Here is a 12,846-nt window from a genome sequence, read left to right on the forward strand (position 1 = left end):
GCTCACCCCCAACCTTTTGCTTGTATTCTTACTCAATCAAAAATACTCTAGTTGTAGATATCCACAAATCAAGGATTTCTTAAATTCATAAATATGATAAGTGTTTTTAAAATTCTTATCCTTCTTGACCTATGATATTATTACTTTATCCTACTATATACTCTTTTCTCACTAATCTTCATGACATGGTTTTCCTGAATGATATTTCTGTCTTCTTTTTTGGCTCATCATTAACATCATGCCCACCAAATGGGGATATAACCCTAAGCTATATCCTAGACCTTCTTTCCTTCTTTCTTCTCTTTCTCACTCAGTGATTTCATCACTTCCTATAAGATTTGATGACTCTAATCTTTTTTATCTAGTCTTAGTCTCTCTTCTAAGATTCCACCTAAATCAACAATTGTCTGCTGGACATTTCAAACAAAATGTCTCATAGACAAGAAACTTAAAATGTTTTCTCCCTAAACATTCCCTACTTTAAAATGTCAGTATTTCTGTCCAAGGGATCACTATCCTGCCAGTCAGGCAAGCTTATAACCTTGATGAAACTCTCAACATTTCACCCCTTATTCAATGAACTTTAATGACTCCTATCACATCAAGGACCAAATATTAGCCTCTGTTTGGCATGCAAAGTCCTCCATTAGCTGGCCCCATTCCAACCTTCCTCTCTTTCCAGTTTTCATAGACCTTGCTATATTCTGGGATCCAGTGACAATGGCTTCCTTGCTCTATTAGATCTTTCACATTCAAGTCCTTCTCTCGTGTGTACCATTTTATTTTAGGCCCTCAGTACTTCTCAGTTGGTCTATTACAAAAACTTCTATTATTAGTTTTTCACAGCTGAAGTATCATTGCAGTAGATTGATCAACCTAATCCATAATCTACAGAGTTGTCAAAATGATTTTCCTAATATATACATCTGAATAAAGCATGCATCTAATTTTCCTTCCCTTGGCCTCTCAGTTCAATAAACTCCAGGAAGCTTCCTATTACCTCCAGGATCAAATATAAAATTCTTTGTTAGCATTTATACTCCTTTATAGTCTGACCTCAATGTACTCTTCCAATCTCATTGTACATAATCCTTCAATAATCTGGCTAATTAGACAATCTTTGTACTCCAACAGATTACAATCCATTTCCTACTGCCTCAATGTTTTTCACTGGTTGTCCTTTTACTGCAATATAAATGTACTTCACCTTTGGCTTGGAGAATTCTATTCCTCTTTCTACTAGCTTAAATGCCAGATTCTATATAAAATTTTTCTTGATTCTTTCAATTGTTAGAATCTTCCCTTCTTGAACTACTTGTTATTTGTTGTTTGTATATTATGCATGTAAATGTTGTTTCCCTCAATAGAATATTTCATTTTTGTTTTTACACCCATATAAGTTAGCATAACATAACTGATTAATAAATGTTTTTAGAATGAACTATGGATTGGAATCAGGATAGAATGAAAGCATTAAGACCAGTTTGTAGCCAATTATAGTTGAGGTCATAGGTCCTAAAGTGAGGCAGTATGAATGGAGATGAAATGATGTGTTTGAGAAGTTTTGTAGAGGTATGGCAAAACATTGAATGGAAAGATGATATGAAGTTTCAAACCAAAATGGCTAAGAAACGGGGATAGTATTAAAAGAAGTAGAGCAGCTAGAAGAAATCCAAGAATAAGAGAGAAAAAATGAGTTCTGTTTTAGATATGCAATCTTGAATTGCCAGTAGGGAATAAGTGGGAATAAAAGACAGGAAAGTAAAGTTCACAGAAGAGGACAACTGATTGTCATTTGCACAGAAGAGATCACATGATTACTGCATCATTCTTCTGAAGGTCTTTTTTTTTTTTTTTTAAGATATTTTGAAAGTACAATTTTTCTGTAATATTATTTTCACCTATACCTGTACTACTGCAAAAGCCCTTTGACTGCTTACCCTGCCTTAATGAAGTCTCTTTCTTCACATTATCATCTTCAACTCAAACTTTTTTTTCTAAAGCATATGTTACATCTCTATTTATTAAACTCCAGGATCAACTATAAAATCATCTGTTTTTTTTCTTTTTTTTTTACCCATCTTACTTTTCCAGATACCTCAATACCTTACTCTCTGTGATCCATTGACAGTGTCCTCTTTGTATAGATAAAAACCAACACTGGTATCCCTACCAATAATTTTCCTGGACAATTCTCAGAAATATCAATTTTGATAAAAAGCTCTGTGGCCCTCATTTTATACATACAGGGAAAGCTCATCTTTTCCTTCTTAACTCCATAAAAGCTGGACATAAATAACTGAGGTGATAGATACAAATTAAGAGGGTATTCAAATGTACTGACTGTCACAAAATTTACTAAAATAACTAGAAGGCAATTTAGCAAAAGAAAACTTTTTTTTTTCAAAAGAAAATATTCTTAAAAGTGTCAGTATGCAATTTCAATAAAGAAACAAACCTTTTTCTCGTTTCAGACCAGGATTATTTGCAAACCAGGATCTAGACATTCCAAAGATGGCAGCCACACAGAATTCTCCTCCCATTGATTTGCTGGGTGAAATCTGGGGGGGTGGTTTAACTTTGCTTTAAAAAAAAAAAAAACAACACATACACACAAGAAAATATCAAAAAATGAACATGGTGAAATAAGACCCCACTAAATAAAATTAGAAGTCTTTTCTAATTTTGCTTCTTACAAGTCAACTACTTCTGTCTATGGCCATGTACTTGCCATAAGGGATTCTATCTGTTGATGGGAAAACTATGTTCAACACACTAAGGCAGAAATTATGCTAAAGCTTCAGTGATTTGTCAAATTAACTTCAAAGGTAAAAGAAAACTGACTTTGCTGTAATACATGCTGGGAGAAATCCAAGTTGGTTCTTTTAGTTCAATGCCACCTTCCCCATGGATTTTAAGATGGAAAAGTAGAGCCAACACAAACCTCTCACAATAACAACAAAATCATTTATCATTCAAATTCAGTTTTCAAGTTGGAAATACAGGATGTGGGGTTGGCAATATGTGGGAGATAGAAGAGAATGGAGACAACACATATAACCATAATACTGAGTACCAAAATAACCAGATTGCACAGAATGAAACCCCCAAAATGTTCTCCTTCAAAATGCCACAGACAATGTGCATGTAGTAGATCTAATGATATGCAATTACATTTGCTAGTCTTCCTTTTTGGTATTTATTTTTCCCTCCTTGTTCCTTGAAAATGATGTGTCTGTTGCTGGTCAGAGCGGTTAAAGGCCTCTGGCTGACTAAGGCACCCAAACAGAATCTTTGCTTTCTATATGATTTATGGACAAATGCAGACCAATATCTTATTCTAACTGAATTGAAAAGTGTATCTTCTTTTGCATATCCAAACTTTCTCCAAAAAAAAGACCCAGCTTTTTACCTGGCTAACTGTCTTAGTAGCAGATTCTCTTCTCTTTCCTAAAACTCTTCCACATTTTTTATCTTCTTTAGAAATAGATTCAGTTTAGATTCAGCTATTCCCCTTGGATTAGAAGTTTTGCACAATCATTTGAGATATATATAATTATCTTATTTGGAGGCAAAATGGAATAGATGACAAAGTGCTTAAGTCTGGGTCAGGAAGACTTGGTTGCAAATCCTGCCACAAATAGGATTTAGTAAATAACTAAACCTCTTTCAAATTTAAATTTTCTTATCTATAAAACAGAGATACTAATAGAACCTTTCTTCTTCTCTCCTCTTCCCTCACACTCCCTTCTTCTGCATTTCCTTATTTCTTTTGTATAACTTATGGCATTTACCCATTTCCTATGAATCAGATCTTCTTTGAAGTAATTCCAACTTCTCAGTCCTCCATTCGTGTAAGGTTCATAGATTTAAGCATTACAAAGTATTAGAGTCGAGAGGACTGTCAGATATCATCTAATTCAATATTCTCCTTTATAAAGACCAAACAGATTTCTCAGGTTTCTCAGATGATAAATCACCAGAAGTAGAATTGGAACATGGTAGGAGCACCAAGTGTGCTGTCATATTCTCCCTATAGATAAAACAAATGCTTTTGCCACCCCACTTCTATTTACAACTCACTTCTATGCTGGAAAACACTAACAGATTTTTTAAAATCTCATTCTGAAGGCATACAATCTTGTAAAATTAAAATGGGAGAAAACATTTGGATGCTGAGTACCAGGCTAGCTTTCAGAGATTGCTGGGTATTCCCTTTTTTGAACCAGAACTCGTGTGAGTTCTTGAGTATCTGATAAGCGCCATCAGAGAGAAACAATTTTTTGCATTTCCCATTTCACAATTGTGTCAAATTGACTTAAGCCATCCCTGAAACTAAAACTAAATCCATAGTCAGAACACTAGTTATAGTCTTTGATACACCTAAACTAAGATAAACAGGTTACCACTGGGAGAACCATGGAATTTGTGGTGTGACTAGAAAGAAATAGGACATAGTTTTTAAAGATAGAAGAGAATGTGAAGGTCTCGTACACCAAAACTTTCACTGCAGATAATGAAACTGATGCTGAGAAATTTGCCCAAGGTAAAGACGTAGCAAGCAAGGCTGAGATCTGAATTCAAGACCTATGACTCTCTTATATAAAACAATTTCTGTTATACCATATTTGGTAAGAGAGAAGAGAGAAGACTCTGCAGCTCACTGGCAACATTCTTACATATGAAAAAGAGTAAATTTTATTAGGGAGGAGTATGGTCTAGTGGAATTAGCACTAGGAAGTCCCAATTTGCAGACATTTCTTTAGTAACACTGGACAAGTCACTCTTATCTTCTCAACTATAAGATAAGTATAATCATATCACACAATATCCTTCTCATGGATAATAGAAGAGGGCTTTCTAAACCCTTAAAACAATATCTCAAGCTAAGTCATCATTAATATTAATGAGTTTTAGGTCACTGGAGGTTTTCCCACAAATTGGAGGATTATTTATTGGGAATGCTATCCAGTTGATTCATGATGTTAGTTAGAAAGGGCTAGCACACAGGTACTCAAGTTTTTGATCTGGGATTCTGGAATTCCATGTGATAAAGGAAAATGAGAGGAAATTTATCATTTTATCATATTTAAAATCAAACACATTAAATTCAAATAAAAACCAATTCAAAGGCACATTGCTAAAAGGGGGTAGGAGTGGGGGTGGGGAAAAGGTACAAAGAATGAAATAAAACCATTAAGCATTTCACATTCTATTATACAACATCCTCTATCAGCTACTTTGGAACCTGGATATTTCTGTGGATCTGTGAAAGAGATCTCAAGTGAGGGGAAACTCTCTTTAAATTTTCTTCCCTGCAGGAAAGGTACAAACAATATTTAAAAACTTATCAGTTACTAACTAGCCATGTGACCTAACTCCAATTGCCTTGCAAAAGAAAGGAAAAAAAAAAAAAAAAAAGACATGTATCAGTCACTTGAGTGAGGAGCCCTACTCCATTTAGCTCAAATCCTTTACATTTCATTTCCTTAAATCTTCTAAACTCTACATTGTATCTTCTGAAAGTCCCAATCCAATGTCTCATTGCAGTGAGCAATGTCAGCAGCAGCAGGAAAGCACATATTCCAGAGAAGGAGAGCTTTGTTACCAACCCTATACTCTGACCTGACTAGTCCTACCTGTCCCACTATTTTGGACCATCACTTTTTTCACTCTAAACATCTATGATAAAGGGTAATCCTTGTCTCAGCATTTTTTGAGTAATCTTGGGCCAAGTATTTTATTTCTCTTAGCTTCAGTTTATCCATTTATAAATATGTATAATTACAACAACAATAACTATTTCATAGGCAGCTCCATTTCACAATGGATAGGGCACTAAGCCTAGAGTGACCTTGTATGTGACACTGGGCAAATCACAACCCTGTTTGCCTTGGTTTCCTCATCTATAAAATGAGCTGGAGACGGAAATGGCAAACCATCACTAATCTTTGCCTACAAAATCCCAAATAGGGTTACTAAGAGTCACACATGACTGAAACAACTAAACAAAATAACCATTATACAAGTTTGTTGTGCTTGGAGTTTTAGAGTATTATGAAAATGTAAGTTTTTGTTACTACTATTAATTCAGAGTAAATTAAAAATAAACCTGTTAAACTTAGGTCTGCATAAATAGCAAAAGACATAAGGCCTTAAACTTCCATTTTTGTTTTGTGAGATGGGGAAAGAAACCTAAATATTATTTATCATTGAAGGGAGAAAAATAATGATAATTTAATCATTTTAAGCTAAGTACTTGCAAATACCTATAGGTCCTGGATATACTCCAAGGGCAGCTCCCTCTATACTTCAGTTCCTGGACAACAATCAAACTGAACTACTTCACAAAAGTGGGATCAAAGAAAATACATAGCAGGGTGAAGGGTTGGGGATGGATATGGGAGAGAATGATTTAAGTTAACAACTTAACTATTCATTTTTTCACCATGGCTGCCAGTCACATGCCATGTGTGCATGCACACAGAGAAAATAGGGAAACACTTGCTTCTTCACAAAAGCATAACATCAAAAATCTGCATAATAAACTGACCTGAAGTATAGATTTGGGCAAACAGTTATTTATCTACAGAGAACCAGTAAAATAAAGAGAAAAATGTGATGGGGAGGGTAGTATTCAAAGAGCATCAATCTATCCCCAGATTGTTTTAAAAAAAAAAAACGTTCTGTGAGTTTATTAAAGGGTCTTTCAGCTTAATCAAATGATGCCAAGAACTGAACTCTCCAATGTTTCCAAAGTCTTGAACATTCCTAGTTCTTTCACATCCAACAATCCCCCCATCCTAATATCCCCACCCCCATCAAAACAATTATCACTTACAGATGCTCACTGACTCCTGCAGAGATTAAAGGGGAAGCTTAAAGGTACATCAATAGCTCTTAGTATTTGTTTTGGTATTTCTTTATATTGACAGATCCCACAATAGTGTTCAATAGATGATCAAAAGTGTTGGCTTCTCTGAACAGTGCTTACTGCCTACACCACAACACAGCTGGGGAATGGGTATGTAGAATACTTATAGAAAGGATTGCTTTAATTAAGATCTTCCCATCATCGTGACTACATGAGAATTTACTTCAGCAAAGCAGGATCATCCCAGAAATGACTTAGGAAAGGAAGCCAGAAAAAGTCACAGTGTATTAAGGAGAGATTTCTTTTATTATTGTCAAACTCTTTCTTGAACCACACCATCCCAAAGAAGGAAAGACTGATTTAATTCCATCTTTTTTGAGTCAGCTCAAAGGTATCTGGAAATGACAAAGTCCAGAAAACTCTCAAACTGAAGCTATGTGGTTCAGGAGAGTAAAGGATTTTTAAACCAACATCTGATAAGGGCATTATTATGGGCAAATGTTTATTTCCACACTGCCAAATGTTTCTATTTCAAAATAATCTTTCATAGATAGAAAAATGAAACCCTGTAAAACAATGACTGATAGTTAAACCATTTAGCATGGCTTATTTTTAAAAATTCTGTAGTAATTTCAGCCACTCCTTTGAAAAATTATTTTGATCCAAATATTTTTCCTAATTTTCCATGTCTCATTCTTCCAATAAGGAGAATTTGACAAATTCCAATATAAAACACTTTCCATTAGACAATAATTTCAAACCTTGAAGTGTTTGGAAGTTTTGTCTCTTCTGCAAACCTCTTGCCTTTTGCTCTGTTAAAATAATAAATAAATTAAACATTAAGAAAATATCACTTGTATCCAAATAGGATTTTGGAGAAGATTGTTAGAAATGAATTCTACTGATTACTGAATATATTCCACCTTTTTTGAATTTATAAATGATACCAAAACATCATGATTGAACATAGGTGGTGACGAGGCTTGTTTTTACTATAAACTACTGCTCTTTGCTGCCCCTTAACCTGTCAGTACCTCATAAATTATCCCATGTGCAAAAATTAAAAGGCAAGTTTGGCTTAATTTTTGAGGCAAAACCAAAGCAACATGTGCACTAGTACAATTTTACCACTTCAAAGTCACAAATCTAAATCACCATATTTACCAAATCTATGGTGACAGAGCACTATTCTCAAAGAAGGGAGGAAAAAAGGGGAAACTGGGCTTGAAATAAAAGACTTTGGATTTCTCTGAATATCTATCTGACTATACAGCTATGAGAATTACTCTTTATTAAAAAAAAAAAAAGGAGCTGTGGAGATATTAGCATTACTGAGTGGAACATTTAGAGAAATTGTTGAAATCTCTTCTCCCACCTTCCCCCCACAATGTTGGTTCTTACTGTTTGAAGGTGATCAAGTAAACTCAGTTACTAAGTTTCTCCTGCCATTGTTTTTCTTTTCCCCTTTCCACACCCAAATGCAAATATATGGGAGAAATTTTCAAATCTGTAACAAGAATAGCTTTAACATTTTAGAAAAAAAAAATTTCCTTTTTTCTGGATGAAATTACCATGTGCCATTGAAGGAGACATGCCCACTAAGTGCATGCATGATACAAGAAGCAGACAAGAGTCCCTATACCCTGTTGGGATGAACACAAACATGGCAAGAACCAATAGAAAAGATGGAGGCACTGTGTTTCTACCCCTTTCTAAAAACACCAAAAGAAATGAGTCAATATATTTAAGATTTGTTTTGTAAAACTAAGGAAAAATACCGGTTAAAATGCCCCCCCTCCGCCCTGTGGTATGGTATATCCTAGTTAATATACCCAAGTCCATTTTCCTTTTATTTTATTTCATATAAAAGCTTAAACATTAATTTATGGATTCTCTTTGTTTTGTTCCTTTATACCTGGCTTTACTGAATATGGGCTAACTAGGAAAACTGTAAATGTTTGCTCATAAAAATGATAGGATGATAATAGCATAATTCTTTCAACCAGATGCATAGATTATTCTTGGAGATTAAAGTTTTATTTGATGAATATGACTAAAGTAAAAAAAAATGTACATACTTAAACTAAATTAAATATTTCTATTATCCAAGAAAAGAAATGTTTCTCTCTCCCAGAGAGCTTAAGACATCATACAGAAACACTGATTTCTTTAAAAATTTTGTTAAGTCACCCAATAAAAAAGAAATGAAAAACACAAAATAAACAAATATTTAAAAAAAAACCATACCATTTAACAAAATGGAACTAAATAAATCTAGAAACACAAAACTAAAACAAAATGTTTATTCTCCCTGATACTTTTATATTTTGTAAAAACAATATTAATAAATGAAATGCTATTTCAAAGCTGATTTAAAAGAAATAACAAAATTGACTATAATTGCTTATATGCCACTAAGTAATATATTTAACATCTATAAATATGTTGTATATCATGCCTATCAAATAGTTGTTTTGTTTCAAGTGTCTTTTATCAAATGGGTGAATGTATCTGCATATAAATATAGGAATGAACATACGAATAGAAAAATATTTTCATAAAATAAATTTTACATATTTTTAAGGTTTTAAAATTTTATTCAAATAGAGTAATATTTTAAAAAGCATTAGTCTCATTGTATGCAACCTTCAAACAACACATTTAAAATAGTCATGAAAATAATCATAATCATTATTTCTTTTTAGATCTACACTTAAAAATATACACTGAATTTCCTTATTTGGTTTTTTTATTTCTTTTTATGTGATCACATTAAACTTATGCAGAGTGATCAGCTAAGTTAAACTTAAAGATACATTCTTCTGAAATCAACATTGATGAATCAAAGAGGACTAGTGTTCTTACCAGAAAACAGTTTTTAACTGAACTGACCATTAAGTTAAAACTGACCATTTGATGAGCAAACGAATATAATATCAGATAGAAGAACATGAAAAGTTTATTTATCAAAAGCCAAAACTTCCTTGGACAAATCCATTCATGTTCTCTACTCCATTACTCCTTAGAAAATAATATATGAGATTTATAATTTGGTTTGTGAAAAAAAATCTCAAAAAAAATGGCCCTTCAGTCATATTACATAGAATATTTTTCTCATATAAGTACCTTGCATTCATTTATTTAGCATAAATTTCACTTTGGGTTAGTAAATAAAAACATACTCTCCAAGCTGAGTGATCACTAATACCGAGAAAATAGAAAAAAAAAAAAAAAAAAAAGATGGAGGGGAACTATTAAAACAAAGAAACTCTTAGAAACAACATGTAAGAAGCTGTCAAATCTATATTCATTTGGCTGCCATAATTTGAGGTTTCATTAAAAGCTTAATGGAAAAAACATGCACTGCAAGGCAAAGAAACTTTTTAAAGAGGGCTTTTTTTGTTCTCTCCAAGTCTGCATAAGTGAGTAAAAACGAGTTTCTCGTGTGCTAACGATGGCATCAAACAAACCACAAGGCAGTCTTCTGAAAGACAGGCAATGATTTAAAAGACTCCTATATTTCATATATCCCTTTCTTTAATCTGGCTCTTTTAATCTTGTTTCAGCCCAAAATCATTTCTAGTTGACAAGTGCCTTTGTTTAAGTTCGAAGAGCCCACAAGTTTTGGGTCGAACGTTCCTTTCTTATTTCACACAACATTTGCTTCTCCATCAATATTACTATGCTGATTTTTTTACCCTTTGTACTTAGAAATTATACATTCTAAGATGAATTTAAATTCCAAGTTCTTTCCCAAAAACTAGTGTGGAAGTTCATTACTGTGCATGTTGAGAGTAATTTTAGTTTAGTTTGGTTTAGTTTGGTTTTTCAGGGCCTATTTTCAATACCAGTTGCACTGACCAGACATATATGATTAGTATGCTCTAGAGAAACTGAGTGATGTCAGTTAAGAATATTCATATAACAATTTAAATGATTGAAGGCTTTTTATTCCACTCATGCCATTTTTTGTTATCCTTAATCCATATAAGGCCAAGAGCTCTGATTTAACAAGTATCCCTATGTCTTGGGAAGTGATTAAAACTGTCTTTGCTTTACATATCCTACTTGCAACTATTTAGTTGTGAAGGAAAATTCTATTTTCATTCCTATGTATTCCAAACCTACATTGACATTAGTTCAAATATCTGCAACATCTAACTTTTTAAATGTGTTATCTGATTACAGGCTACTTTAGAAAAACATTTCTCTTTTCCTAGGGAGACATACTAAGGAGTCAACACTGGTTTCATCCTAACAGGGTGATGGGAAAATTCCTATTAGCAGTTATGCAAACTATACATGTAAATCTCCCCCATACAATTGGAATACAAAATGACTAATGCTGGAAAAAAAAAACAAACCCTAATATATTAGAGTCCATATTTCATTGGTGCATAGCTCTTCTACATGATTCTAATTCTTTTTTTTAAATGCAATGAAGAACTATATGAAATTTTCAAAATAACTTCATTTTTCCTTTATGTAGCTTTATAGTAAACATAAATTCTCACAATTTTTAGTACTGATCAGTATACAAAAGGATGACTTGCATTTCATTTAAAGTATTATAAACATGTATTATTTTGAATTTTTCAACATTTTCTTTTTCTATTTTCTCCTTGGAGCCTTAATTTTAATTCTCTTTTACTTATACCTAAAAGCCTCAAAATGGAAATAATTTCTGGGCAAAAGCAAGGAAAATTCAGCAAAATCTCTCTACTGCATCATGCCATAACTTCATTAAACAAAAAATCTAGAATCTCTTCTCTGCATCTATTATGATGTACAAGACAGCTTGCACCATAGTAATGAAAGTTTCACTCTTATTCTTCCTGAGAAAATATAAAGGGGTTCTACTGTATTTTTTTCTTTTTAAAGCAAGATACAAAGTTTGTTTTTTTGGTTTTTTTGTATGACATAATTAAGACTCAGAAAAGGTTGCCTTTCAAAAGCTTGAATGTTAACAGTCATTTCCCCACCTAAAAACTACTTTTGCAGTGCCTCCAGCTGTGAATCAGTCCATGCAATTGAAAACAAAACTACAAAACAGGGTTGCTTTCTGTGAGTACAGCAAATGAATTAGGCATGCGGGAGTGAACTGGGACTCACCATGGAGCTTTTATGGAAAAACACCCCGCTCCAAACAGATAAGGCCTTCATGTAAAAGGGGGGAAAAATGCACAAAAAATTAGATGAAAACTTATTAACATTAACAAGTACAGTGTACATCATGCTGTTAAGGAGTAAGCATAAAAATATCCAAATAATTGTTTGCAAAGCCCCTGCCAATATTCCAATAATATCCTCGGGTTTCATGCAATCAAGAAGTGTCAGAATTTTCTATTTTTACCCTTTTTCTTTAGCACTCATGTAGGATTCCCAAGATAAAGTCAGGTGCAATCCATAGCTAAGGGCCCTTCAAACAATGTTCAAGTAAAATATAATAATCAGATGGAGAAAATAGTAGCAGTGTCAATAGTAACAGATGTGTGGATATGCATCATGAAATGTTTAAAACTAACTAAAAATAGCTAAATATCAATTTTGTCATAATAATAATGAATGACCTGTATCTTGCTATTGTTGTTCCCTAGTGGCAATCTTAGGCTGCCTGGAAATCACAAAACTTTCCATAAAATGCTGCATGTTGATAAGAAAAAGAAGAGTACATTGCTGGGCAGAAGGGACAAATTTAAGGTAAAGTAACAAGCTTTTAAGTATGATTTTCTGTCCCTGTTTTTTTGGTTGCATTCCAGGAAATTAGCATGCAGCTTAATAGTGTTGCAAGACATTTACTTCCTACCACTAATCCTCTATGGACTAACTTAGAAAGCAGCAAAATAAAACCACAGTCAATTGTTTTAAATACAACTTAGGATGCAGAATCAAATGCCAGAATTGAATCTAACTTGCATTTTTATTACACTATCCTAATCACAGCAAAATATAATACAATTCTTATACATAGG

General features: G+C 33.2%; 1 protein-coding gene across 16 annotated transcripts in view; it reads right to left on the minus strand.

The window, feature by feature from the left end:
- BCAS3 (BCAS3 microtubule associated cell migration factor) overlaps positions 1-12,846 on the minus strand; it is a 784,754-nt gene that overhangs the window by 396,157 nt on the left and 375,751 nt on the right. For 10 of the 16 annotated variants that reach the window (XM_074262034.1, XM_074262041.1, XM_074262031.1 and 7 more), the window contains exons 17-18: positions 11,987-12,031; positions 2,459-2,583 (exon numbers count right to left, since the gene is read on the minus strand). In XM_074262034.1, the coding sequence (XP_074118135.1) occupies positions 2,459-2,583; positions 11,987-12,031 (170 nt within the window). The remainder of the gene's footprint in view (positions 1-2,458; positions 2,584-11,986; positions 12,032-12,846) is intronic. The other 6 variants (XM_074262038.1, XM_074262037.1, XM_074262035.1 and 3 more) reach the window with 1 other exon arrangement.

This window comes from Sminthopsis crassicaudata, chromosome 4 (genome assembly GCF_048593235.1).
Source record: "Sminthopsis crassicaudata isolate SCR6 chromosome 4, ASM4859323v1, whole genome shotgun sequence".
NCBI classification, from domain to species: Eukaryota; Metazoa; Chordata; class Mammalia; order Dasyuromorphia; family Dasyuridae; genus Sminthopsis; species Sminthopsis crassicaudata.